Genomic DNA, 27657 nt, shown 5'->3' with positions numbered 1-27657 from the left:
CTGGAGTGCGTTTTTGGAAAGATCTGCCTGGAGAAGGCTGAGCTCATTTATGGCACAGGCCACTGGCAGTGACAGGGCTGTTACTGAGTCTCCCCTCTGTTTACTTTCAGGTTTTCATAGGCTCCGTTCGCAAAGAAAAGCCACCATTCTGCAAAGGACCATGAGGGCGCTGTGCACGACGTGCTGGTGGCTGGGACTGCTGGCCGCCCTGGGAGCGGCTGCCGGCCAGAAGGAGGGTTTGGAGGGCACCGAGGAGGGCTCGCCAGGCGAGTTCATTTACCTGAACAGGTACAAGCGGGCCGGCGAGTCGCCAGACAAGTGCACCTACACCTTCATTGTGCCCCAGCAGCGGGTCACGGGCGCCATCTGCGTCAACTCCAAGGAGCCCGAGGTGCTCCTGGAGAACCGCGTGCACAAGCAGGAGCTGGAGCTGCTCAACAGCGAGCTGCTCAAGCAGAAGCGGCAGATCGAGGCGCTGCAGCAACTGGTGGAGGTGGACGGCGGCATCGTGAGCGAGGTGAAGCTGCTGCGCAAGGAGAGCCGCAACATGAACTCGCGCGTCACGCAGCTCTACATGCAGCTCCTGCACGAGATCATCCGCAAGCGGGACAACGCGCTGGAGCTCTCGCAGCTGGAGAACCGGATCCTGAACCAGACGGCCGACATGCTGCAGCTGGCCAGCAAGTACAAGGACCTGGAGCACAAGTACCAGCACCTGGCCACGCTGGCCCACAACCAGTCCGAGATCATCGCGCAGCTCGAGGAGCATTGCCAGCGGGTGCCCGCAGCCAGACCCGTGCCCCAGCCGCCCCCTGCCACCCCGCCCCAGGTCTACCAGCCGTCCCCCTATAACCGCATCAACCAGTTCTCCACCAACGAGATCCAGAGCGATCAGAACCTGAAGGTGCTGCCGCCGCCCCTGCCCACCATGCCCACCCTCACCAACCTCCCGTCCTCCACAGACAAGCCATCGGGTAAGTTCCTTCCGGGAGCCTGCTCCATCGGGACCTCAGAGCCGGGCACCAGACTTCCCTTGGCTGAGGCCGAGAGTTGGGGAAGAGCCACAGCAGGTTGAAGCTGGGCCAGTGGGCATATAAGCCCTTGGATCCAGCCGCTGGAGCTGGTGGGGTGCAAGGGGGACCACATTCTTTAGATGGATGCTCTGAGGTAGAACCAAGAAACTGGGGGAGTCTCAGAACACAGTAAGTGCTCTCTGGCTTCTGACAGGAGAGAACCAAACCTGCTGTTTTCTGGGCTCGGCATGAGACGCTCTGTGCCGGCGGGTAGGGTGTCTCACCTGCAAGCCCTTGTGCTGCGCCTGGCACAGAACTGCGCTGGTAAGTGCCCAGTGGAGAAGCGGCAGGCCGGAGGAAGAGTGTGTTCACGTTGAAAGTATGAGAAACACATTGCAGGGCTGGGGCACGGGAGGGATTACCGTTAAAGCCCACACATTTGCTGGAGTCTGGTGCTGTCTAGAATTTCTAGTGATGATTCCATAGACTCTCAAATGCATGTTTCATCATAAATGTAAAGAATAGTGATTCTCAGAATATCATTATGGGGGAGAATGGAGCTGTTTTTAAGTTTTGAAGCTTGACCAAGATACTGGCACTGGGCAATCTCGTGTATATGACATCATGAACTGCTACAGCTCCTTACAGAAGATAGGCTAATAGGATAAGTAACCTGCTCATGGGTTAGGACCCTCGGGCTGGATGTGGCTTCAGACCTTTCACTTTGAATCCAGGGCTGACTCCGTGCTCTGGGAATCCTCACTCGGGGGGAAGCCCAGCTCCTGAAGTTCAGCCTCTCATTCACCCAGGACCCTGCAAACCTCCCGAATGGCTGTCACATGAGAATTAGATTCATCTTTGCAACAACTAACCACAAATCTGCTCAAAGTCCATGATGTGGGCACCACTTCACTGTATACACAGGGAGATATTTTTACTGAAACTATCCTATTTTGCACATATTTCACACTTCTGAAAATAACCACTGCTGCTGGGAAGAGCAGCTTCTTGCTAATTCCAGGGAGGGCTGAACCTGCATCCAGGAGGGTGGCCTCTGCAAAGAAGGGCTACACTGTCTGCAGACCTGGGGGGCGGGCAGAGCGCCCGCCTGCAGCCCCTCGAGGAAAGCCCCCCACTGGGTGTGCGGGTAGGAACACACGCTCTGGAGCAGACTGGCCCGGCTCAAACTCTAGCTCCCCCACGGGTTAGCTCAGGACAGTAAGCAAGTCCCTCCACCCAGCAGAGCCTCAGTTTCTCCATATGTCAATGGGGATAGACTGAAATCGTGCCTACCTGAGGATTAAATGAAATAGTGCAAAAAGTGTGTTTAGCACAGTACTGGTCTCATGTAGTTTCAATACATGGTAGCTATGAGTCTCCTTTGGTCTTTTAAAATGAGATTGAAATAAACAGTCCCTCTTTATCTCTGGCATTCTACCGCTGATCTACAGTCTAGAGCAGGGGTGGGCAAACTTTTTGACTCGAGGGCCACAATGGGTTCTTAACCTGGACCGGAGGGCCGGAACAAAAGCATGGATGGAGTGTTTGTGTGAACTAATATAAATTCAAAGTAAACATCATTAAATAAAAGGGTACGGTCTTTTTTTTTTTTTTAGTTTTATTCATTTCAAGCCAGCCGGATCCGGCCCGCGGGCCGTAGTTTGCCCACGGCTGGACTAGAGTCACATGATCAACTGCACATGTGTCTGTTTTAAATCAGAAGCTCCAAAGAGAGGGCAGGGCGTGTTGATACATCTTGATAGAACACCCAGAGGGTAAAACGTGCCCTTTGGCACCAAATAAAGGCTCAGCCTATCATCCTGACGGGAGTCAGGCCGACCTCAGTGGGTGAGGAATAGATGTCCTCTCACCTAAGCATCTTTGGTTTCTGACTCGACAGTGCCAGGACATTGTGGCTTCACATGAGCTGATGAATAAAGACCTAGCTCTGCATAGCTGTTCGCTCCTGAGAAAGTTACTTAACCCTGAGCCTCAATTTTCTCCTCTGTAAAGTGGGAACAGGAGTTATAATACCACAGTTTGTTGTGGAAACTCAGTGCAGCCAGGCATGCGTGATATTATGTTCCACGGGACAGCCAGCAATGGCAGAGCCCCTTCTCTGTGCTGATCACAGAGCTGGACTAGGGGAGCAGGAACTCAATCTGGGGGAGGTGGCAGAGGCATGAATGCACTGGGACCCATCCATTACCCACCATCTACCCTATAAAGCTGGCACATCAGGTCTGACAAAGGATCTCTCTGAGAGAAAGCATCCATCAAGGTCAAAATTTCCAGAACGTTCTGAGAACTTCTGGGACCAACATAACAAAGTACCTGAAATCAGGGACACAGTGAAAATCGTGGGCTGCGCAGTCACGGTGGCAACACCATGGTGTGCTCCGTGTCCCCTAGAGGGGCACGTGAGGGCTGCAGGACATGAGGCTGCCTGGAGTAGAAGAGGAAGCTGCACAGAGGTGGCGACCTCAGGGCTGACCTTTAGGGATTTGTGTGGGCGTTTACCAGGTGGACTTGGGAGTCAGGAAACCGAGTTACCAGTAGGTCTCAGATGCAGGCGAGTCCCTGCAAAGACCCAGGCCCCTGGCCCTACTCCTGGCACCTCAAATGGTCTGGATCCCCTGCTGCTTCACATTCACAGTGCAGCGTGGGCTTGTGCAGCCAAGGCTCTGCCCCCACCCAACCCCTTCCTCTCCCACTGAGGAAAGCACACCTGCATGGGAGGGTATGGCAGTGATTTTATGGTGAAAACTGAAACGCACCTTTTTTTTTTTTAAGCAAAGCCCTCCCAAGTGTTGGTACCGAATGTTAGTAACAGATTCCTTATGGCCCATCTGACCACTGAGCTCCCACACAGCTGAGACTGAGCACCTGGTTGTGGATGCTGAAAGGGCAGACAGAGCCATGAAGAGCGGGGCTGGGGCCCTTCCCTTTCCTGGGGCTGGACTAAGCGGAGAGGAAAAGACAGATGGCCTCTCTCAGCCAATCAGCAGAGAGTGCTTATCAGCCCTGTTCTGAGAGCTGGGGCAGGTTCTGGGCCTGGAAAACAAAACCTCTTCTATGCTCTTGCCCAACCGATTCTTTGAGCCCGGGGACATCACTCAGCCAGAAACACCTTGCAATTAAACACCTTTACACTCAAACTTGGCAGCTTCTAAATCTTTCCTTCTGCAATCTCAGAGCCATCCACTCTTTCCTCATTGTCTAGGCAGCCCAGCCCACAGCGCCCTTCCCCAGGGGACTAGGGAGCCACCGCTGCTTATCTGAGCTGCACTCTCCAGCCTGCTCCAGACAGAACAGGCTGGCCCAGGGCCAGGTCTAGGTGCTCAGAGCCTGAGGAGGGAGACCGGCAGCCTCCGCTTCCCTGGCATCTCACTTGGGTTTTGTCCTGTCTCTCTCAGGTCTGAGGAGGCCTGGGCATTTTGGTTAGGATGATGCTAGTGATAAGGCCTGGGCCAATTGGCCCTGCCAGTGCCCTCTCCTCGGGGTCCTGCTGCCCTTCCTGCCTCGCTTCCTCTCCACTCTTTCTCAGGCTCACACGTCCCCTGACCTCCTTCTCCAGCTGTGTGCCTTCGACATACACACATGCACACACATCTATCGGGCCTGTTGGAGAGAAAGGATGCATGAGGCAAAGGAGAGGACAGGATGGAGCCTCAGCTCTATCTGCTCTCAAACGGGTTCTGGGAGGCCTGGGACACCCTTCCTCAGCTCAGCCCAGCCCAGGCACAGCCAGGCACAAGTCAGCCCTCCGGCCCAGCACCCTCCTAGAAAGGAAAGAAAGGAAAGGCACTGCTATCACCAGCTGTTGCAGTGAGGCCTGGTCTGAAACGAGTCTTTGAAAACCAAAAGGAGTAGGCATTTCTAGCTGTTTTCTCTCTTGAGGCAGATAACATAATCAGCTCAGTTTGTTTCTCAATAGAGTCCGAAGGGGCCACAGAATCATAAAATGTTAGAGTGTGTTAGAGCCTCTTTGCCTTCCTGCCCCAGGGCCTGTCAGTGCAGAGCCAAGATTGGTCCTTGGACTTCCAACATCCAGGACAGAGATTTTCAACTAGTGGCCTCAAGAATTTTTAAAACATGCAATACCTGACTAGTAGGGGCACTGGCTTCTTTTCCCTTAGACTGTCAAATAAAAAATATGGCAATGGCCCAACACAATAGCCGTCTGGTGGGAGTGAATCAAAATTATATCTATTTTTTTGACAGATTGGCAAAAAATATATTTGTTGGTGTGCCACAGAATTTTAATAATTAGTTTAAGTGTGCCATGAGATGAAAAATGTTTTAACGGCTGATCTAGGATACGGAGGTTCAGAGGTTAAGTAACTTAGCCAAGATTACACAGCTATTAAATAGCTCAGCCAAGGCTCAAACCCAAGTCTGTCTTAACCACTCTGGGATACTGTACATTTCCATGGAAAGGCTGGAGGGGAACCGGTGTGAAAATCACTCTATAAATGCCTGCCCCGGCCCAGGTGCCAGCTGCTGGGACCTGACCCTCTATCACTGTTTCATGTACCAGGTTCCAAGCAGCTCCTTGTAAAAGAGCTCTGGGCACAGCGTTGGCGAACTCACTGCTAGAACTTTCACCTCTCTAATAACAGGAGACACTGTTGCTGGGAACCCAGAGACACATGTTGCTGCCTCCTTGCTCAGGCCTAGGAGGAACCAACTGAACCAACTGTCTGTGGCCAGTTCACTATTCACAAAAAAAGGATTGTAGTGAATTTATGCCGCAAAAAAAAAAAAAAGAAAGGGAGAGAACAGAATTAAGTTAGCATCACAATACAGCATGTCTAAAACAGTCAAGCTCTCCCACAGAAAACATACTGTGCACCTGACTTGTAGTAAATGGACCAACCGAAGCCGTAGATATATCTGGACAAATTCTCTAGGGCTACTTCAACATATAGGTAAGTGTAAAGTCCTCATTTCTTTAAATAGGTTAACTCTAAATACATAAAACTCAATAACTCTGAATATAGCTAAGTCTAAAGTCCTCATTTCTTTAAATAGGTTAACTCTAAATATATAAAACTCAGTAGCTCTGAACTGCTCCTAGGGCAGTGATGGGGAACCTTTTGAGCTCGGCGTGTCAGCATTTTGAAAAACCCTAACTTAACTCTGGTGCCGTGTCACATATAGAAATTTTTTGATATTTGCAACTGTAGTAAAACAAAGACTTATATTTTTGATATTTATTTTATATATTTAAATGCCATTTAACAAAGAAAAATCAACCAAAAAAATGAGTTCGAGTGTCACCTCTGACATGCGTGTCATAGGATCGCCATCACTGTCCTAGGGCCACACCGGTGGCAACCGTGCAGGCCAGAAAGGACAGGCAACTCGAACGAGTATTTTCCTAGGTAGATTTTTTCCCCTTTTATTTTATTTCCTGCTATGAGGTGGGAAGTATGTACATTAGGCTGTGGTTCCGTAGCACAGTGGCATGTTTCAAAATAGAGAATGAGATGTATCCTACTGTGGCTTCCGTTCCTTCTGGAGGTCAAGCAATCTTCAATCCAGGTGAAACGCTATTGGTAGGGTGTTCTGCCAGCTCTAGCCAACCAGCTTCCAAGCCTGAAGCGCTGTTGGGGGGCAGGAGAAGCGCCTGGAAACTGAGGATGGCAAGGGGGACTCCAGCCACGGCTGACGGGGCCTTTCCATCACAGAGGCTGAGGGGAGCCCAGCCCAGCCCTCAGGCCTGCAGAGCTCGTGCTGTGCACTGCACTGCGCTGTGTAGTTTCTAGTGTTATGGTTGAACAAAATAAGATTTCCAAATTCATTACGAACTACGTAATCCAGTGATATTTCAAAGAGCATTCTTTGCTAGCTTCCTGATAAACAAAAGCCGCTCCAGTTCGAGCTGGGTCATCTGCCTTGTAGCTTTGCTTTCTCTTTTCCCCTCCTGGGTACCTCGGGGACCAGGTCACAGAGAGCCTTTGAGTGCGATGGCGAGCTCTTCCTCTATGACGCAGGCCTTTTCCAAGGAAAACATTTGGCTAAGTGCTCCGGCTATTTACGCCCCAGAGATAAACTATCAACTTGTTACAGTGATCTGGCATCCTGACGGGGAAATCGCAAGTTTGGCACTAAGCAAACTGGAAGTTATCTAGAAAATCCTGGAGCTCAGGCATCTGTAGCCAGCTCACTAGTCAACAAAAGGATTGCTGTGGCGAAGCTACGCTGGGGATTGTATCAAAACCCTGAGATGCTCCCTGAGAAAGTGACAAGGAAAGGAGAACTGAGTTAGCATCCTCCTGCCGTGTCTAAGCGGAACTGGTTAGGTTTGCTGAGTGCAGTGGGCAGCCTGCTGCTGGAAAAGCAACACCGTGTACTTCCCAGTGGCCTCTGTCAGGGCAGGAAGGACGCAGGCAGCAGGACGTGCCTCCTACGCTCCCCGGGGCAGAGGGGCCCCTGCCATGACTCTGGAAGTAGAGCATGTGACATAAGCCTGATGATCCTGGCCCTGCACCCCAAGATGAGCCAATGGGGCTACAGGCCCCAGCGTGGCTTTATGTCATTTTTTAAAATGGATAAATGATGGTCCCTTAATAGATTTTTTTTTTGGATAGAATAATTTAAGTTAAAATTAGTGCACATATAGAGAATAATTTCGCTTAAAATGTTTAGTTTAAGTGACAAATAGTTTTCTTTATTAAATTTCTAAATGTTAACATTAAGTGGAATGCTAGAGTCACATCCAAAAGAACAGATAATCCATCCTGTGTCGGCTTTCTACTACCCGCTGCCCAGGCTCCCCCAGCACAGGTTTCCTCTCCCACGGTTTGGTCTGCATCCTGATTGCCCTCTGTCGTGGGGTCCCGGTTCCAGATGGATTTATTATTATTATTGGTCCTCAGACCGAAAAGAACAGAATGAGGATGACAAAAGGATTGCAGCTGATGGTGGTGAGGAAACGGGAGATGGAGGAAGGCATGTGGGGTGCTAGGCTGGGAAGATCAACCCATAACCACGGCCCCTGAGAAGGTTCCTGCCCCGAAGGAGCCCACAGCCTGGTGGGGAGTGAGACCCCAACAATCCGAATACAGTGTGACAGCCACGGCACAGTGAGGCAGAGGGACCAGGACTAAGAAGGCAGAGCTGAGTTCTAATCCCAGATCGTCCACTTTCTGCCGAGCCTTAGTTTCCTCAATGCTGCAGGGACTCCTGAGGATGAGATGAGAGTGAGTAAAGGCTCTAGACCAGGGGTGGGCAAACTTTTTGACTCGAGGGCCACAATGGGTTCTTAAACTGGACCGGAGGGCCGGAACAAAAGCATGGATGGAGTGTTTGTGTGAACTAATATAAATTCAAAGTAAACATCATTACATAAAAGGGTACGGTCTTTTTTTTCAATAGTTTTATTCATTTCAAACCGGCCGGATCCGGCCCGCGGGCCGTAGTTTGCCCACGGCTGCTCTAGGTACACGGTCATCATCACTCTTGTTGCATTCTAGGAGAGAGAAATAAGCAAGACGAGGGAAGCCTGAGGAGGATAAGCAGCTCCTGTGAGGTTGGGAAGCCTTCCTGGAGGAGGGGGTGAGGAGGGCTGAGGACCTTGCAGTGAGTTCTCAGAACCACTGCCAATATCATCAAGAAATCTCGAGGACCGGGCCTAGTGCTGGACAAGTGTCCTGTTTTCAGAAAGAGAAAAAGGGTGAAATACTAGAACTATATACTAATTGGCTTATGGTCAAGCCCCAGAAAAATTATGGAAAAGATTATAAAGAGGAGTTCGTGAGCATTTGGAAAACTAAAAGGTGATCAATGAAAGCCAACGTGGATTCTCTAAGAACAAGCCCCTAAGCTGATTCCCTTTCCTGGAAATGATGGAGGGGCTGGGAGCCTGCAGGATCGCCACCTGTCCGTATCGTGGGTCTGATAGGCTCTTCCAAGAGGTGCCTGTAGACCAGCACCAACAGTCTCTGGGTATCCTCATCACTGCACCCAGGCAGCCTCCGTGCGCTGCCCACCTCTGCAACCTCCCTCACCCATGCAGCCTCGGGCACCGCTGACCCACGCACCGCACCGGAGCCCCAGGACTCCACTCGCGCTGGTCCTGGGGAGCCACAGGGAGCTGCTCACCTCTCACACCAGGAGCCCACCACCGCCCCTCCTGGTCTAACCTCTTCTTTCTAAAATTGCTTGCAAGTCCTTGTTTCTCCTCCTGCCCAAGGTATTGATGGACACCAAGGAGTGAGCACTGTGTATCCTGAGGTCAAACTGGCAGGAGCAGGATCCCCACGAGCTCTTCATGGGCCTAGGAGTTCTGGTGTGGGAGGCCTCAGAGTGTACCGATGCATGGAAACACGCCCACCCCACACACCTCTGTACTTTCTGCTGTAAGAATTCTAAAAGGATTTTAATAATTTTGCTTTTGAAATCATTTGGCCAAGAGTAACACAATTTATGGTTGGCTCTGATTTCTCGGCAAACATTAGGCATGTTCAGAAATTCTTGGGGAGTGAGAAAAATCTACCTACAAATTGTTTTCAAAAGTAATAACATTTTAATGAAGACTAAATTTAACAATTAATGAATTTGACAACTTGTTAAACTTTGCAGAAATTTAATTACCTGCTTATAAATTTTGATTTTGTAGTTCTCTTTTCATATTTTAGAGCGAACTGATTTTCTTAGGCCTCGAACACTTTCATAAACTCCTGAGCAGCTCACTGGCCCTCTGCCCATCGTCTGAGGGCAGGTTAAGTGGCCTCAACAGCAGGCATGAGCATCTGGACCCTCTCCCCTGAAGGACCAGAAACAACGTTCATGATTTCAACTCTGAGCCCTGCAGGAACTTGAGATGCCTGTGGGGACGCACTAGCTTCCTGGTATTTAGGTTATTGTTTTGTACTTTGGTTCACTCAAAAGTGGTGACTGACATAAAATATTTATGTTCATAACTAAAATATTACTTCCCTAAGCCTGCTGGATAGACAAGGTGTGAGTGAGCAACACCTATAATTGACCCTCCACAGGTGTCTGCTCACCTACCTGCAGGGGTGCCCAGGCTGTCCCTGGCTGGGCAGGACTCCATCTAAGCATGCTCCACATGCCCCGGCTCTCAGATAGGTTAATGTGGCTAGAAAAGTCCAGGTCCAATTTCAACAGCTAGTCATTTCTTCTGTTAGAGAAGCGTTTCAGGGAGTGGCAGAAAGACTTTTTGGAGAGAGACCATCAGTGGGAATAATTGAAACCAGCATACGGTTCTCACGCAAGAGCAGTGTGTCTCAGTGACATCACAAAAGCCTCCTCCATGCCCACGTATGAACTAACACATCCCTAGAACATTCTCCACAGGCCACGGGGCCTCTGCACAGCCTCAGGTGGTCATGCCCAGAGCCTTGGGCATCGTGGGTGAAGAGGCCTGTCAGGCTGCTGGCCAGCCAGTCGGCCTCATCCAGCTCATGGCCAGGCAGGACTCTGCCCTGCCCCCTCACCCCAGACAAGCCAGGGAAGAGAGGCATCACTCCTGCCCACACAGGCCCCATGGTCTACCCACACCTCAGCTGCTGGCCTCGGGAGCTTCCAGCCAACCTGGGAAGACATTCATGAGGCCATTTTCCCAGCAGGAGGGTGGCTGCGTGGAGAGGTGGTGCAGTTCGTGAGCCTGTTTCTCTGCTGGGGCCTGGGTGGGCAAGTTGGGCTGCCCGGGACCCAGGGAGGGAACCAGAACTAGGAAGTTACACGCAGGTCTGGCCTGGCTGCAGGCTCCACTCTTTTAGCAGAGAGGCCCTGCACTGGGGACAGCGTGCCCTGGACCCGTCATCAGAATGTGGTGCCTGGCTTCTGAGTGGCTATGTTCCTTGGGTGCCTGCCCCATTTTCTGTCAAGAACCCCAGCCAGGAGGAGGGAAGCAGGGAGGGGACTGGGGCACCCAAACCTGATCACCTCTGCACCTACCAAGTTTGGCACTGAGGTTTGGGGGCCCAAGACCTGTATGCCTGTGTTCCCGTTGCCACCTTCCTTCTCCGGAGGCCTCCCTATGCCGCTTTCCTAAGGAATCTCGCAGACTCAGCGCGGCCACGGGGGCTGCGCTTCTCTGCACATGGAACATCCCGCGTCTGCAGCCCGAGAGTGCAAATACGGTCTTTATAGACGAGGTCGGGGCGCTCACTTCACTCAGAGCCCCGAGTCAGTGTTGGCCTGGCACTCCAGGCACGGCTGCCCTTCAGAAGGGGAGCCAAGGGAAATACCGCCGGGCACTTTGCACTGTTCCGAAGGGAGAGCTCTGCCACGCACACCGAGAACTCAGCTTCACTGACAGAAAGATCCCCAACCTCCACCTCACTGTATCTCTGTGGCCCTCTCCTCTGCAGTCCCGGCTGCTAACACATGCCTTCATGGAACCATCTCTCAGTAAATAACCTGACACTTAGTCCTGGAAATTCAAAAGCAGAGACGGTGACTTGTTTGTGTGGGATGGGGACGGTGGGCAGTGAACAACTTCAAAGCTGTCAGCTCTCATCGATCAGAGGAAAGGAAGAGAGGGCCCTCGGTGACACCTGCCCGGCTGCCTTGTGCTGGGTGCGCCTGTGTTCACGAGACCATGGGGAGAGGCAGGGTTCTTCCCCCGTTTACAGAAGAAGAAACTGAGGCTCAAGGACCTGTCCAAAGACCCACTGTGAGGAGGCGAGGCCACAGAGACTTGAGCCGAGGGCTCTTGACTCCCAGTCTGGGGTCCTATCCCAGCCCCACACTTTCTCTGCGGAGTCCTCCGTAGTCGGATGCCTCACCTGGCCCTCCCCAGCGATGCCTGTATATATAACAGGCACAGATTTCTCATCAAAGGAGGATGTTCTGAACTGGCCATTTCAATGGCCCCGCATGACAGTCTTAGTGCTGCCATCTTCTGCTCTTCCATCCATTTGCTAACTTTTCAGTGCTAAGTATTTTTCTGACTAATTTTCACCCATCATTTAATTTTCTGACCTTTGCCAAAGGCAAAGGGAGGTTTGAATGCAGGAGATCTGCTGGAGCTCAGCAGGCGTTTGAGAGAAAACTGTTTGGAAATGTGGTTACTGATGGGAGCTAATGTGTCCTGGGTATCGTGGGAAAAGCAGGGTGCAGGAGACATGTGGAGTTTTGTTGTGTGTATGTTTTTTGTAACAGTAGGAGATACTAAACACTTGTATGCCATTTCATACCTATTCCATGATTTTAGAAAGCATGCCATACCTAAAAGCCTTCAAGGAAAGATTTCCCAGATTTGCCTTATAAATTGTAAAGGAGCTCTGGCCAGTGTGGCTCAGTTGGTTGAGTGGCATCCCATGCACTGAAGGGTCTCGGTTCGGTCAGGGCACGTGCGGGAGGCAACTGATTAATAGTTCTCGTTCATATCAATGTTTCTCTTTCTCTTTTCCTCTCCCTTCCCCTCTCTCTAAAATCAATTTTTAACAACCTTTAGAAAAAATATTAAAAGGGGAAATTTCTTCTACATCATAAAAAATACTAAGATAGTTGAAATATGGGCAAAGAACAACAAAAGGTAACATAGAAGAAAACCAAATTATCAGTAAAGATGTTTTTTGAAGGGTATAACACCTTGACAAAGAAGAAGTATAAGTTTTTATATTTTTAACCTGCTGACTAGCAAAGATTAAAAACAGTCTGAGGGACACAGAGACAAGTCAGCCTGGGCCTCCCTACCCTGGAGTTCACTCTGGCTGGAGAAAAAGAAGAGAGCTACAGTGCGCGGTCGCTGAACCACCCAAACCTGGGTTCAGATGCTGGATATGCCCCTCACCAGCCATGTGACTTCAGGGTGTCACCCGACGTCCCATGGTGCACCTGGAGGACGGGTGTGTAAATACACGGATGGGGGTATGGTGAACAATCACTCCATGCTGGCTGGGAGGGGTGTTTTATTGTTGCTACCACTCCAGTCAGGGCTCTCTTAGAGCTAGGGATTCATCACCTGGGTTCAGAGGTCTATTTACCTTCTGAAATTATAAGCAAAGTTGTGTGAGTCTGTGGATTTTTCTAAATACAGATCTAGAGCTTTCCCCAAATTTTTAAAGAGACCAGTGGCCCCAAAACATTTAAAGAGAGCTCTTTGTAGAAATGCCAAAGGTAAAGCTAAAACCATGACGGCACCCACTAAAGTAGCTCAGGCTGGGAGCCACGAGGCTGGCCAGCCCTTCCCCGAGCGCTGCGCAGGAGCCCTGCAGAGAGAGCCGGTGCTGGTCGGTGCTGGTCTCAGGGGCGTATGCTGAGGCTCTGCTGGTCTCCCGGCACCAGCATCCCCACCAACGGCCTCCCCTGTGCTCCGGACTCGGGAAAGAGCTGGAGCCTCCACGCCCACAGCAGCTCTGCTCCAGCTGTCGGGGACAGACTCCCATTCTCTGCCCTGGTCCCTGGGGCTGTGGGCTGAACACAACCAAAACCTTTTTCTCCTTCATGAATGCTCTTTCTGGGTCTGGCCTCCCCTTCCCAGGACGGAAGAGGCACAAGGCGAAGAAGGGAGCAGCCGCTTGTGCCACATCTGCTACCAGGCGGTGTGGAGGGTACTGCCCACCCCTCGGAGGGGAGAGGGGGTTGGTGAACAGGTAAATGAGGGGGAAGCCTGTCCCTGAAGCATGATGGGAGGAGCCTCCTGGGTAACTGCCGGCCTTAAGCACCCACACCGACCTTCCTTCTGGGGGCTGTCTGGGCACTGGGGACAGCGGGGGGGCGATCCAGGCCAGCACCGCCTTCCCATCAGGCTTCCAGGGAGGCTGCCCTAACACAGCAGCAGGGGCTCAGAAAAAGACCCCTGAGATGTGCCACGAAGACCGAAAAACCCCAACTTTTCCTGTTCTGCCATCACATGTAGACTCATCACGCTCAACCACTATCCAGGAAGGAATCTGAGAATTTTGATGTACACAGGCGAGCTGAGCACCCAGCCCGAGAGTCACCCCCCCCCCCCCCCCCCCCCGCCAACACACACAGAGGGAAGCACAGGATTCCCGGGAGCACAGGTCCAGAGAAGGCTGGTGAAGGCAGCTCCTCCCTTTCTGGGCATCAGAGCAGCCCCACCCTGGGCTCCTGCTGCCGGCAGGTCCCCCCAGGCCTGGGGCTCAGTAAACAGTTGTTGAATAAACATACAAATTAACAGAAAAAACAAGATGGGACTTTCCTAGCATGTTCGATCTTGCGCATCTCGGATTGGGGAATATTTTGAAGAGAAGCTGAAGCAAAGTATGTGATTTTATTTATTTTAAAATGTGTCGCTAATAAGATATGTAGCTCAATGGCTAGGTCCTGAAAACCTTCTCAAGGTTCCTCAGATGAATGAGGAAGAAGACGTCAGCCTATTTGGAACTTGGTGACTCAAGTTTGTTGATGGGACCAACATCCAAACACAGGAAACCACCAGGGAGATGGGAGGGGGAGAGGGGAAGACCTACAGTAGCCATTGGGACCCCAAGAGACACCCATTCCTTCTGACTCAAACTCTGTGACATCACAGAAAATCACAGAGCAGATCCAGTCTCAGCTTCAGAAGAGCTGTGGACAGGGTGCATCCTAGACACTATCCTTTAAGTCCATGGCCTGCCCATAGAACTGCAACCTCAGACGTGTGAACTCCAGCATCTGGCCCTCTGTGAGCTTTCCTTGGAAAATACACAGACTGAGCTAAAAGCACTTGGTCCCCCAAAAGGATGTTTGGAGGCCAGTGTCTGAATCTCAGAAGCATCCTGAAATCGCTGGCTGTGTGGCCAGATTTGGGGCCCTGCTTGCGTCCCTGTGACTACACGGAAATTCATTCATGAAAAACTGTGTCAGCTGCCACTAAGCACGGTCCTGACAAGGCGGGTAGGAGTCAGAGCTGAGGCACCAGCCGGCTGGGCCCACAGGACTTGAGAAGAGCAGCAGCCATCTCCCCGACGGGATGAGGCCGCCAGAGCCGCACAGCGCTGATGAATCTGCTGCATTTGGTGGGCACTCGTCTCTCTTTGCCACTACAACCAACTTTAAAAGAGAAATCACTCCAGGAACTCCACACAAATGATCTCAGTAACCCTTACCACCTTAAATGAGGCAAAGATGATCTCCCTTCTACAAGCTGGGGAAACTGAGGGCAGAGAGAGGTAAGGAAGCTGGCCCAAATCACATTGGGGGGACGAGGAGGAAAGTGGGCCTGGGGTCCAGGCATCCTGCCCCAGCCCTGAGCTCCTAACTGTATGTCACATTACAGTGGTCCCCCCTTCTCCTTGGGGGATACGTTCCAGGGTCCCCAATGGATGCCTGAAACCACAGATAATACCAATACATAGGTATGTATGATTTTTCCCATATATACCTATGATAAAGTTTAATTGGTGAATTAGACACAGTAAGAGCTTAACAATAAAAATAAAGCAGTCATAACAACATACTATAATAAAAGTTATATGAATGTGCTCTCTCTCTGCACACCAGCACACATTTCTTTTTCCTTTTGCACAATTTCACAGACAGAACATTCATTCTTATCTCAGATCTTAGCAACTTCAGCATACAATTTTTTTTTCTTTCCTTATTAAGTTGAGAACTTTCACCTTTTTGCTTCAAGGAAGCACTATACAGCTTCTCTTCGGCATATCAGAATGGCCAGCATTGCTGCTCTTGCACTTTGGGGCCGTGGTTAAGTGAGATAAGGTGACTGGAACAACGGCACTGCGATGCAGCAGCAGTCGAAATGATAACGGAGATGGCTGCTGAGTGACTAATGGGCAGGGAGTGTGCACAGCGTGGATACGCTGGACAAAGGGATGAAGGGATGATTCAGTACCAGGCGGGATGGAGTGGAGGGTGTGAGATTTCATCACGCTACTTAGAACAGGGCACAATCTAAAACTTACGAATTATTTATTTCTGGAATTTTGCACTTAATATTTCATACCATGGTTGACTGTGGATAACTGAAACTGCAAAAAATGAAACTGTGATGAGGGGGGTACTGCCACAGAGGTAGTGCCCGCGTAAGGTGCAGCCAGGGTGTATGAATGCGACTCAATGGCCTGGCCACGGGGAGGCCTGTGACCTGTGCATGTCTGTGTCCCCAGGTCCGTGGAGAGACTGCCTGCAGGCCCTGGAGGATGGCCACGACACCAGCTCCATCTACCTGGTGAAGCCAGAGAATACCAACCGCCTCATGCAGGTGTGGTGTGACCAGCGGCACGACCCTGGGGGCTGGACCGTCATCCAGAGGCGCCTGGACGGCTCTGTCAACTTCTTCAGGAACTGGGAGACGTACAAGGTGAGACCACAGGGCCTGTCTGTGCTGCCCACTTCGAGAGGCCTGGCTGACGAGGGAAGGAGCCACTGGGAGGGAAGGTGCCCGCTGACCTGTCAGGGCCTGTGCAACCCCAAACAGTAAACACCTGAGGCAAGAAGGATACTGATGGGGCCATCTCTGCGGACCCACCAGGGCTGGCGAGGGCCAGTAGCTCCCTCCTGCCTGCCGCTCACCACTGCTGGGAGACAAGAGTCCCAAGTTCCGACCACAAGCTCCAAGATGGGTACGGTGGCCCCCACTCCAGCCTGGGTGTGGGAGCAGCTCACTCCCAGTTGGGCTTCGCACAGCCCAGAAGGGACAAGTCCCCATTCCCAGGGGTGGATACTCATTCTCACAGTAGGAAAGGCTACTAGGACTCGGTCGTGCCTCTGCCTCCTTCCTCTAAACAAGGAGGTGGTGACAGGGACAACCAGAGCAGCTCGGCTTACTGGGTGCCCGCCACGCACCAGGCAATACCCGAGTGCTGCCATTCAGTACTGCATTTAGTTTCACGTCAGCCCTAGGAGGCACATACTGGTAACGACCCGGTTTATAGATTAAAAAGTTAAATAACTCGCTCAGCTTGCAAGTGGTAGAGCAGTGAACAGAGCCTAGGCCTCTGACACCAAAGCCTACAAACCCCCCCGGCCAGGATGCCTGTCGCGGCTCTGCTGGGCCCCCTCCTATCCTGGCTGCCCTCCGACCCACCTCCTGCCCGGCCTATGTCTTGGCTTCTCCTCCCCCTCCTCTTTCCTCCTCCTTTCTGTATTCTCTATCTCAGAGACAGTGGAGCACGGTGGTAAGACTGGGCTCTTGGTTCAGATCCCAGCTCACCCCCTAGCACCTTGTGATGCAGGGCTTTCTGGGCTTCAACACACTTTCCAGGGGGGACAATGACAGCACCCAGCTCTTAAGAGCTGGCAGGAGTTGGTGAAGTTCTGATAACAGTGCCAGTATAGTCTTGAGCTCACCAAATACTATTATTACTATTATTATTATTATTATTAATGAATCCATCTATTTTCAAGACTTTAGTGGCCACGACTCAGCTGATGACTCCCCAAACTACATGTAACACAGTAAAAAAACCACCAGATTTTAGACCTCAGAGGGAGCCCGGGTGGATGTGGCACATGTTTGTCACAGCTCACACCTGTCTGTGCTTTAATATTTGCATGACTCTCACACAGCCCACCCCAGAGAAGGAAAGCGAAGCTCAGAGGAAGTAAGCACTTGTCCGAGGAGCTCTGCTGCCTGCCTGCTGTGTGCTGGGCTCTCCATTTATTTACCTTGCCTCATGTTTCCCTGCAGACCGTGCGGGGAAGGGAATATAGCATCCCGCGTGTCCACGCAAAGCCTAGCACAGAGCAGGCACTCTCTAAGTTGCCTTGATGATGCATGATTGAGGCTCAGAAAGATGAAGTGACTCATCAAGTCACAGCCAAGCAGAGGAGTGGGGATTTGAACCCAGGCCTGCCTTAGGCGCTGCCTGTGTCCAGGCCCTCTGTCCAGGGCTGTGCACCTGACGGCCAGGCCCTGCTGGCCGAGGGCCCTGCATAATCCTCACTAACGCTCTCCTGTGTTTTCCCCAGCAAGGGTTTGGGAACATCGACGGTGAATACTGGCTGGGCCTGGAGAACATTTACTGGCTGACGAACCAAGGCAACTACAAACTGCTGGTGACCATGGAGGACTGGTCTGGCCGCAAGGTCTTTGCAGAGTATGCCAGTTTCCGCCTGGAGCCTGAGAGCGAGTATTATAAGCTGCGGCTGGGACGCTACCATGGCAACGCTGGCGACTCCTTCACCTGGCACAACGGCAAGCAGTTCACCACCCTGGACAGAGATCACGATGTCTACACAGGTAGGACCGTGGAGTCAGACCCAGGTGGAGGACCAAGAACAGAGGTCAACCACAGCCAGTCCCAGACACCAGGGCCTGAGAACAGGGAGATCCCCGGGTCTAGCTGCCTAACCCTGTCCCTGCCCCTGAAGGCCCACTCCTCTGCCCACTGGCCATAGGTCCCCTTTGCAAAGCTGGGTCAGAGTGGCATTTACAAAAAGGTAAAGTGTGTACAAATGACACACGTGATGGCCAATCCAGGTGTGCTCGCATAACCTCTTACCTGAGTGCTGAGTGTCAGGGCCTCACATCCCCATGAACTTTGGCCACATGCCGTGCTGGTCCCACCTCCTGCCAGCCATGTGCCCCTGGGCCTCTTGCTAATCTCTCTGGGCCTCAGTCTCCACATGGACACAAGGACCAGGCCCACCTCGCAGAGAGATGAGATGTCAGAGAGGATGCACTGGGCTGCTTTGGCTGGGCTTGGCAACAGTCAGGCTCGATGCAGTGGTGCCTTATGACCGCTGCTCTAGCACGCACCGTTCACCTGGCGCTGCAGGAGCCGGTGAGAGGAACCAGCTAGGAAAGAGGAAGTCATTTGTCCAAGGTCACATGCCTCACACTCAGGCCTTCACTAGGAAGTCTTTATATTAAAACAAACACAAGGGAGAAAACAGAAAATTATAAGCACAGATTCACACCCCCCAGAGCCCCATACCCAATTTCTTGAAATGAGGCCCTAGCTCAGCAGTTCTCAACCTGTGGGTCACGACCCCTTTGGGGGTCGAACGAACCTTTCACAGGGGTCACCTAAGACCATCAGAAAACATATAATTACATACTGTTTTTGTGATTAATCACTATGCTTTAATTATGTTCAATTTGTAACAATGAAATTGGGGGTCACCACAACATGAGGAACTGTATTAAATGGTCACGGCATTAGGAAAGTTGAGAACCACTGCCCTAGCTGGTTGGCAAGTCAGCAGGCCTACCTCTTCCCTGAGGGCTGGGAAAGCTGGGCTGGGCCCCAAGGGGCCTGGGGCTGAGTTTCCCTCACTTTCTGCCTCAGCCCAAAGCCTCAGCTGGAGCAGGGCCGCCAGCCACATTGGCCCCCAACCCACAGACTTGGCTGGGGCAGCCCTTCCCCCGAGTGGGGGCCTGTTTCCTAGGCCTGATGAGGAAACCGGGGACCCCCTCTTTTAACTAAGAGCAGCCCAAGCACATGGGGCTCCTCCTCCCTGTGAAGCCGGTGCCCCTGCACACCGCTTGTCCCTTGCCCACACTTTCCAAACTGCTTGTCCTTGGCAGAAAAATCCAGAATGTTATGATAGTGCCAGAAGTTTCATAAGATATCATTCTTTTATGAACTAAAAGTATATATTTGGCTGGAATACATGCTGGGGAGGAATAGAGAGGAATTTTCTCTCAAGCACTTCCTTTGTCATTCTATAAAGACTCTTGACCCAACAGTTTCAACTCTTCAAAAAATTCCTAAGAAAACTCCTTTGCCTCTCCCCCGCCCACCCAGGTCATTTCCGTTTTCTGTTCAAACCCGCGGTGTGGGGTGCTCCCCTGCGCTTCCTCTGCACCAAGCTCTGAGCTAAGTGCTTAAATATGTGCCCTCATTCAATCCCTGTGGGGAGGCAGCCTGTGGGGAGACGTTGCTTATCCTCCTTTTACAATGAGAATTCGGTGGCTCAGTGAGTTTAAGTCATTTGACCAGGATCACACAGCTTGTCAGTCAGAAGGCCGAGCTTCAATGACAGGTCTGAGCAGGCCGGAAGCCTGGTCCACCTCTCAGGCATTCTTGCTCCAAAGGCTCCCCAGAGAGGGTCCTGCTAAAGTCCCCAAGCAAACAGTGGACACGGGTAAAACCAAGCCCCTTCCCCTGAGACCTTCTCACTCCCTTCTCTCTGCAGGAAACTGTGCCCACTACCAGAAGGGAGGCTGGTGGTATAACGCCTGCGCCCACTCCAACCTCAATGGAGTTTGGTACCGTGGGGGCCATTACCGGAGCCGCTACCAGGATGGGGTCTACTGGGCTGAGTTCCGAGGAGGCTCCTACTCACTCAAGAAAGTGGTGATGATGATCCGGCCCAATCCCAACACCTTCCACTAAGCCAGCTCCCTCCAACCTCATGGCCTGGCCTTTGCCGGGAGCCTGCCCGCCCCCACACAGGCCCAGCACACAAAGGAACTCCTCGCCAGTTCACCGGAGCCGGGAGGACTGGGACCTGGAGGACTGGGACCTGGATTCTGTCCCAGTCACTGCGGCGGATCACGGACCTGAGCAGTACAGTATTCTCTGTCCCTACACTCCTTCACACCAGACAGCCCTCGCGTTTCCCGACAGGACGGGACTGCAGACCAGTCTTTCTTTAAATAAACTAAGGTCTACAATAAAAGCACAACTGCAAAATACCTTCATGATATACACGTGTATGAGCCGATCTTGCCCACCTAAGTGTATGCCACATACATATGCATTTAGATATATGGCCCATGTAATATATCTAGATACATACAGAGGTTTGCCTTACATACCTAAATACACAGTCAACCCTCGCGTGCTGACACTCTTACCAGCATCATTACTCCTGGAGAAAGCCTTTCCTTGAGTCGTGGTGCTTGTGTCTAGGAGCAGACCAGACTGTGCAGCTCCCATTCAAAGATCAGTCCTTGGCGTCCACGTGCTGAATCCTTCCAGGAATGTCTACAGTGCGATTCTCTCTCAGAGGGGTTTCCAATTTAAGAACCCCTTTGGGCACCTAATCAATTTCGAAATCCCCCTCCATCTCTGTTTCTATACGCCCCCCATTCTCAGGACTTTCGCCATCTGTCCATCCACCCCTCCACTTACTCATTTGTTCAGCAGCATTCAGTAAGCCTCTTATGTGGGTCACTCCTTGGCCACTCGCTCTACTTCCAGGCACCTTTCTGCTCTGCTCTTCTCCTTGCCTTTCTGTCGCACCCTCCTCTCCTAGGAAAGATTCCTCAGCCTCTGAGGAGGAGACAGTCGGGGCTCCAGATTTCTGGCCAGGAAAGGGAAGGCCAGGCCCAAAGCTAACTACCAGCCACACAGATAATGTACTCACAGTTTTGTATTTCCCATTCACACTTTAGCCTACATGTCACCTTAACCTTCACAGAAATAATAGCCTACCATGCCCAGGAGATACTCAAGGAAAGAAAAAGTCATCATCTGACCACTGGGACCCCAAATGGCTACAGACCAAAAGGCCCATGCTCTCAGGCCAACTAGAGTCCGCGTCTCATCCCCAAACTACACTTCCCAGAGAATGCAGGTGCCACAAAGATGAGAACTGGCCATTTCTTGTGAGTTACTGAATAACCAGGGGTCACCGGGCCCCTTGTTCATTGCATTACAGCGAGGTGGCTCTCCCAGTCCTGCTGGCCATAGAGGGTCACACTCAGTCCTACGGAACTATTGCCAAGCGGGAGCAGGAGACGAGTCAAGGTGAGACCCTCCCAGTGGGTGAGTGGGTCGGGGCGAGCAAGCCGTTGGAACATTGGTACTGTCCACGTCTGGGTGTGTGCCTATTACCTCAGCATTCTCGCAAAGTGTACCATGTAGCATGTTTGTGTATATAAAAGGGAGGGTTTTTTAAAAATATATTCCCAGATTATCCTTGTAATGGCACAAATCTGCAATAAAGCCATCAGTGCTATTTGGATGTATCTGCACTGTGTGTCACTGTTTGTGAATGCCTTCCTGGGACCTCCGATATAAGAGCCTCTATAAGTAAAACCAGGAAGAGATGCAGCAGGAGGGACACACACCAGTCATTTAAATCCCACTCTCCCTGCCTCTGGTTTCCACTCATGCCCCAGGAGTCCCACGACAGCACCTCGGGCTAAGATGGTCCTCTGGTGCTCCATCCCCTTACACCTGTCCTGTCCCAGACAATCCTGGAGACCCTCACAGGCGTGTGGTCACACCTAAACACCTTCTTCCAGGTCTAGTCCCATTTTGCCAAATGGCACCATCTACTCAATTGCTCGGGTCAAAAATAAGGACGCCTCTCTCCCCCTCATCAAGGTCAACCCATCCCTCCACTCCAGCCCTCTCCTCTGCCCTGGTGTAGGTGCCCTTCTCCTCTCCCCTCCACTACTGCAACCCTCAACTCCTCCCTTCATTCCAAACCGACTTCTACACTAACTGCCAGAACCACCTTCCTATAAATCAAGTCCATGCGCCGGGAAGCGTCTCTAGAGCATGATGGGAAAACCCAAAAGGAAAAGGTTAAGGGGCATAACCAAAGAAAGCCACACATTTTCTGCCCTCCAAATAACCAAGCATGACTAAGACTGAAAGGCAAATATGAAACCAGAGAAAAATACAGAATTAATACTCATGCTATACCAACAACTCTTCCAAACTAAGAAGAAAGATACAAACACTGTGACAGAAAACTTGGTGAAATACACGAACACATTAGAAGACTCACAAATGGCCAGTACACAAGAAAAGACTCCAGCCTCAGTAATAACTAGAGTGGTGCACTGAATCAAGCCAAAACCATCTCATGGTGCCTACTGGATTGGCAAAGATGAAAAAAAGTCAACCTCCATGTAGACAAGGAAATGGAGACATATGTGCTCTATATACTCTGGATGGAAGTATAAAGTGACTCAATATTTTTAAAGACAATTTGGCAATGTATGTATCAAAATTTTAAATGCCCTTATACCTTTGAACCTAACAATCCTCTTCTTAATGAACATATGGGAGCTTTTTCTGGCAAAGTTGTAGCTGGGGACTGGTGTTTACTGACACCTCCTGTGCGCCTGGAATTGCACTTCTGTTTTCTTATGTGACCTCACAGCAGCCTGTGAAGGAGGTGTTCGCACTTCACAGAAGAGAAAGTGAGGCTCACCGTCAAACTGCTGGTAAAAACACCCAGCAGCAGTTAATCCAGAAGGTTCTCAGCTCCTTTCTCCCAAACCCCTAGTCAGTTTTGGAGGTCACAGTGGAATTTGGAAGCTATTTTGACCTTGGCCCAGACCACGGCCACCCCTCCCCACATACCTGGAGTGGAGTGTGTGGGATGGAAAGGTCAATGGTAAAGGAAAACAGGGTCCAACCTTCAGTCACTGGTCTGAGCTCTGACAGCTGTGCCAGACAAGGCGGAGCCACCCTTTGCTAAACTAGTGAGTTGGCCCCTAAACTAGAGCAGGCTGTGACACCAGCTGTTTCTCCCAGTCCCAACCCAGCACCCAAATCTGAGTCTTGGTCAAATAATAGCATGGCTATATGGAAGGAGGAAGGAATAAGCCCATCAGAGATGTGGAACCCACTCTCCTTAGAGCAAAATGGGGAGGGGAGAGACAGCTTACCAAACCAAGGACATCAAAGGAGAGAGCAAGGAGATGGGAGGGAGCTGTGCTCAAGTGCACTGGCCCAGCGAGCTGCTCCCCACCAGCAAACACGCCAGCCAGTCAGCACTCCTGCATCAACACTCCTCCTCCTCACCCATCCTTCCAGTGACCTTTAGGGCCTCCAGAAATAGGAGTGCTCCTGGTACTCAGGTCTCCATGGTGAGTGCACCTCCAGACCCAGAAGGAAGTCGGTGAACCCGGCCAACCCCCCACGTCCCAGCTTGGGCCAACACCTTGGTCACTGGAGGGCACCCACTTGCTGGGCATGTGTGGGGAACGTGGCAGGAAGACAGGGGTGTTCTCCAAGCCAGCGACCCCCAACAGGACCCCTCCCCCAAACTGTGCCAATTTGAACAAGATTGAAAGAGAAACCTTCGAACTATGTAAACAATGTTTACGATGCTCATGACCCACAGAGGCTCTTTGGAAGCTCAGGGCCTCCCATGACTCCCCAAGGCCACCTCATCTGTTTTACAGTCTTGTAAACTCTCTTGGTTACCCTAAGAGAAAGCCAGACAACTGGACTAAACAAAAACGGGGACATTTTAAGTGTAACAAAATGATAAATGGGCACTCTTTCTGCCTTGGTTTTATCCAGACTCCTAAGGCTAGTTATAGCCCACATGCAAAACCCTCTCTGCAGGGCACGGCCCCAGACTGGTTCTACAGCATAAGCACACTGCCCACCTGCAGCCTGAGAGAGGAGTGCAGAAAACTTTGGGGGGGGTGAGTTGTCCCCGAATGCAGGGATGGGGGATGCCCCCCTCACCCTAAATCAAGTGAGAAGGACTTCAAGGGACCACTGCAAGACTTTGGCATGGGCAAGCATGGGCATGACCACCTGACTCATGCCTCGCATCCACAGGCCTGAGGCAGAGAGCAGTGAGAAGCTGGCCGCACTGGGAGCAAACAGCAAGCCCACGTTAGGGCAAAGACAGCAAAGTCCCAGATCTCCTAGGAACCAGAGGGCAGCCTGGCTGGGGTGTGGGGGTGGAGACCGTGCCGGAGGCCCAGGAGCCAATCGAGGAGTCCTAAGTGATCAGCTGGAGGAAAAGCATCACCCCTCTGAGCAGCTGAGTCAGTGGTGCCCAGAAGGGCAAATCGGAAGCAGCAGCAGCCAAAAGGGAGAAAAGATAGCAAAGAGGGAAAAAGACAGAGTGGGCACAAGTCTTGGACACCACAAAAGATGGCCCCTTACCCCTCACTTCCCCCTCAGCCCCAAGGGCACACCTCGGCGAGGCAGGCAAGTGGGGGGAGCAGGCCTAGGGGCCAGTGAAGGCTCTCCTGAGCCCTCCTCCCTAGGCCTCCCAGTCTGGTCTGGCTCTAGGATCCAACCTTCTGATTATGACTGGACTGTCTGGAATGACGTGACTGTTAGGATGTGACTGTTAATTCGCATCCTCTGCACACACAGGAGGCAACAACGGGGCCTTTTCATGCCTAACAGTAGACAGATGAGTTTTCAGTGTCGCTGGGAATAAAACTAGTCCGCAGAGAAGGCTGGGAAGGACATTGGGGGAAAAGTAAAGTAGGTTTCTTCTTACACCTGACTGAGTCCAGCTCATTTAATAAATTGGTTACGTAAGGCCACGAGGTATCCCCCGAGTCCATGAGCAGGGACACAGCTGGGCCTCACCAGGGCCAGGAACCAGGAACGGCCTGGAAGGCCTTCAAGGGGCAAAGCAGCAGCTTTCTCCTCTCCCTTTCCCTTTCCTCTTCCTGGCCTGCGGGTCTCTTTCTGTTTCTCAGTGTGCGTCCATCTGCTCTTCCCAGCCCGGAATTCCTAAGCTCACATGTCCTCGACTGCCAGCAGACTTACAAGCACCCCTCCATCCCAACGCCTGAGGGTCCGCCTGGCCCCTGGGGGGTGTCCGCCTCGGCACAGAGTGGGCGAAGTGAACAGGGCTCTGGAGTTCAATGCTGGGGGAGGGGTGGGGCAGTTCCCAGGTTCCCAGAAAAGGAGGGGTCATGGGCTGGGTCTATACCTAAGATTATATCCCAGCTCTTGTTGGTCCCCATCCCCTCCAGGGACTGTATTTTGCTAGATGAATTCCGTCCTACTGCTGGTTAGAGTGTGTCCTACTCCCCAGCCCTCCACACTGACCCCAGCCCTACCCCAGAAAGCACATCCAACCTTCCAGGCCCACCTAGGTCACTAAACATCCTGCCCCTCCTGGATACGCTGAGCTTCTCAATAGTCTCTATGGATTAGTCTCAGGTCCCCACGGTGGGGGTCTTCCTGGCAGCATTCTGCTCTGGATAACACTCATGCCAGCTACCATCTATGGGGCACCATGCATGTCTCTAAACTCTCACCACAACCAGCTGAGGTGGGTTCTATAATTACCCTCCTTTTGACACAACATTGAGGCTCAGAGAGGTAAGTGACTTGCCCAGAAATATGCTGCCTGGGACACTCAGGATTTGAGACCCTCTGTCACCTATTATCACCCCCTTGTATGGCTAAGAATCTTGGTAGCATGGAGCCTCCTGCCCCAGGAGAGGGTGTGTGAGATCTCCAGCCAGCCTGTCTGTGTAAAAGCAGTTGGATGGACAGGAGGTCCCCAGATGTCAGAAAGCCAGCCCAGGGCTATTTTCCCAATTTATTTCGGAGCAGTGGGCAGGGCACAGAATAACAGAGGGCAGTGATGGAGAATATCTCACAGCTTCTTGGGGCTCCCACCCCTTTGCCAGGACTAAAGCTATTGGGCCCTGCCTCTCTCCCTCCCTCTTGTAGGACAAGAGAGCTGCTTGTCCTACAACCTACAGCCACAACCCCACCCTCTGGCACTCATAGGGTCCCACTGTGGCTGGTCTGGCTGTCACCTCATGCACCAGTTCTACCTGGTAGAAGTCCTGGTCCACATGCTCTGGTAACTGGGTCCCTGATGTGGTGGCTCATCTTCCATCCCCATGCCTTCAAACCTGGGGCTTGCTCACTTCTCCGAATCCAGAGTCAGGCCTGAGCCAGCCCCAGCCTGGTAGTTGCCACTTGGGGACACAATGCCTTAGTACCAACCATCGCGAAGACATCCAAATGTCCTGTCTCTTCTGACCTGGGGCATCCTGGGCCAGCTCAGCCTACACCTGTGACCCTGACAGAGATAACTCCTTCCGTCTGTGCAGCCTTCCCCAAGCACTTCCACACGCGGCACCTCCGGGTGGCGGCCCATCTGGCGGTCCCACCCCCGGCTCGTTGGTCCTGCTACATCTGGCTGCAAGGGCTGGTCGAGGGGTGCTCCCTTTGCCCCTGCTTCAGCACAGGAGCCCTCCTGAAGCTGAGGGACAGCTCACAATAGAAGAGAGCTCCTTGGGCAAGGCAGACAGGCCACGTTTGCCCTGACCCTTAGGGGAGCTGGGAGTGGCCCAGAGCCTGGAAGAGTAGCTAATGTAGAGGGGATGGAATTAGAATTCCCTTCTGGGGCTCTGTGATGAGAGGCCGATGCCCTAGTCATCCAGAATTGGGGGGAAATACAGAAGAAGCAGGCAGCCTCCTTGGAGCCCAGAATGCTGACCAAGCCCCAGGCAAGTGTGCCCGGGGAGGGACTTCTATCAGCCTCCTCTCGGCAGAACCAACAGCCAGCAGCCTTTCCTCACTGTCAGGGCAGCGCAGGGCTGTGTCGGGACACGGAGAGGGATTAAGGACAGATATTCAGGACACAGAAGCAAGAGCAGGGGGCGGCTGAGCAGCTGGACAGGAGGCCTGCAGGCCTGGCTGCCTAACCCTGGGCCCGGAGAGCCCAGGGAACATGTGTTTGGAGTAGAAAGGCAGCTTTTCTTCCAAGAGCACAATGAATTGGTGGGGAGAGAAATGTGTATGAAAACAAGATGCTATCTTCACCTATCATTGTATTTATTATTTATTTATTGTTGTTTGTTTTTAAGGGGGCGCCAATTTACTGTTCCACTTGTTATTTATTATTCCTTGATTGCTTTTTGTATGTGCCCTGACTGGGGATCGAACCTGCAACGTTGGTATATGGAGAGGACACTCTAACCAACTGAGCTACCCAGCTGGTGTGGGTCAGGGGTTCAGTATCAACCTATAAACCAGGAGGTCAGGGTTTGATTCCAGGTCAGGGCACGTGCCTGAGTTGTGGGCTCCATCCCCAGTGGGGGGGGGTTGGG

General features: G+C 51.9%; 2 protein-coding genes across 2 annotated transcripts in view; one reads left to right on the top strand and one right to left on the bottom strand.

The window, feature by feature from the left end:
* Positions 1-21827, top strand: part of ANGPTL2 (angiopoietin like 2) — a 35708-nt gene extending 13881 nt beyond the window's left edge. Inside the window, exons 2-5 of the mRNA XM_081103399.1 lie at positions 111-974; positions 16073-16266; positions 17877-18147; positions 20049-21827. Coding sequence (XP_080959525.1) covers positions 161-974; positions 16073-16266; positions 17877-18147; positions 20049-20248 — 1479 coding nt within the window. The 5' untranslated portion in view covers positions 111-160 and the 3' untranslated portion in view covers positions 20249-21827. The remainder of the gene's footprint in view (positions 1-110; positions 975-16072; positions 16267-17876; positions 18148-20048) is intronic.
* The window catches only part of RALGPS1 (Ral GEF with PH domain and SH3 binding motif 1), a 226500-nt gene that overhangs the window by 78887 nt on the left and 119956 nt on the right, over positions 1-27657 (bottom strand). The window lies entirely within an intron of this gene.

This window comes from Myotis nattereri (genome assembly GCF_964212035.1).
Source record: "Myotis nattereri genome assembly, chromosome: 12".
Lineage (NCBI taxonomy): Eukaryota > Metazoa > Chordata > Mammalia > Chiroptera > Vespertilionidae > Myotis > Myotis nattereri.
This window is presented reverse-complemented; position numbering and strand designations above follow the sequence as displayed.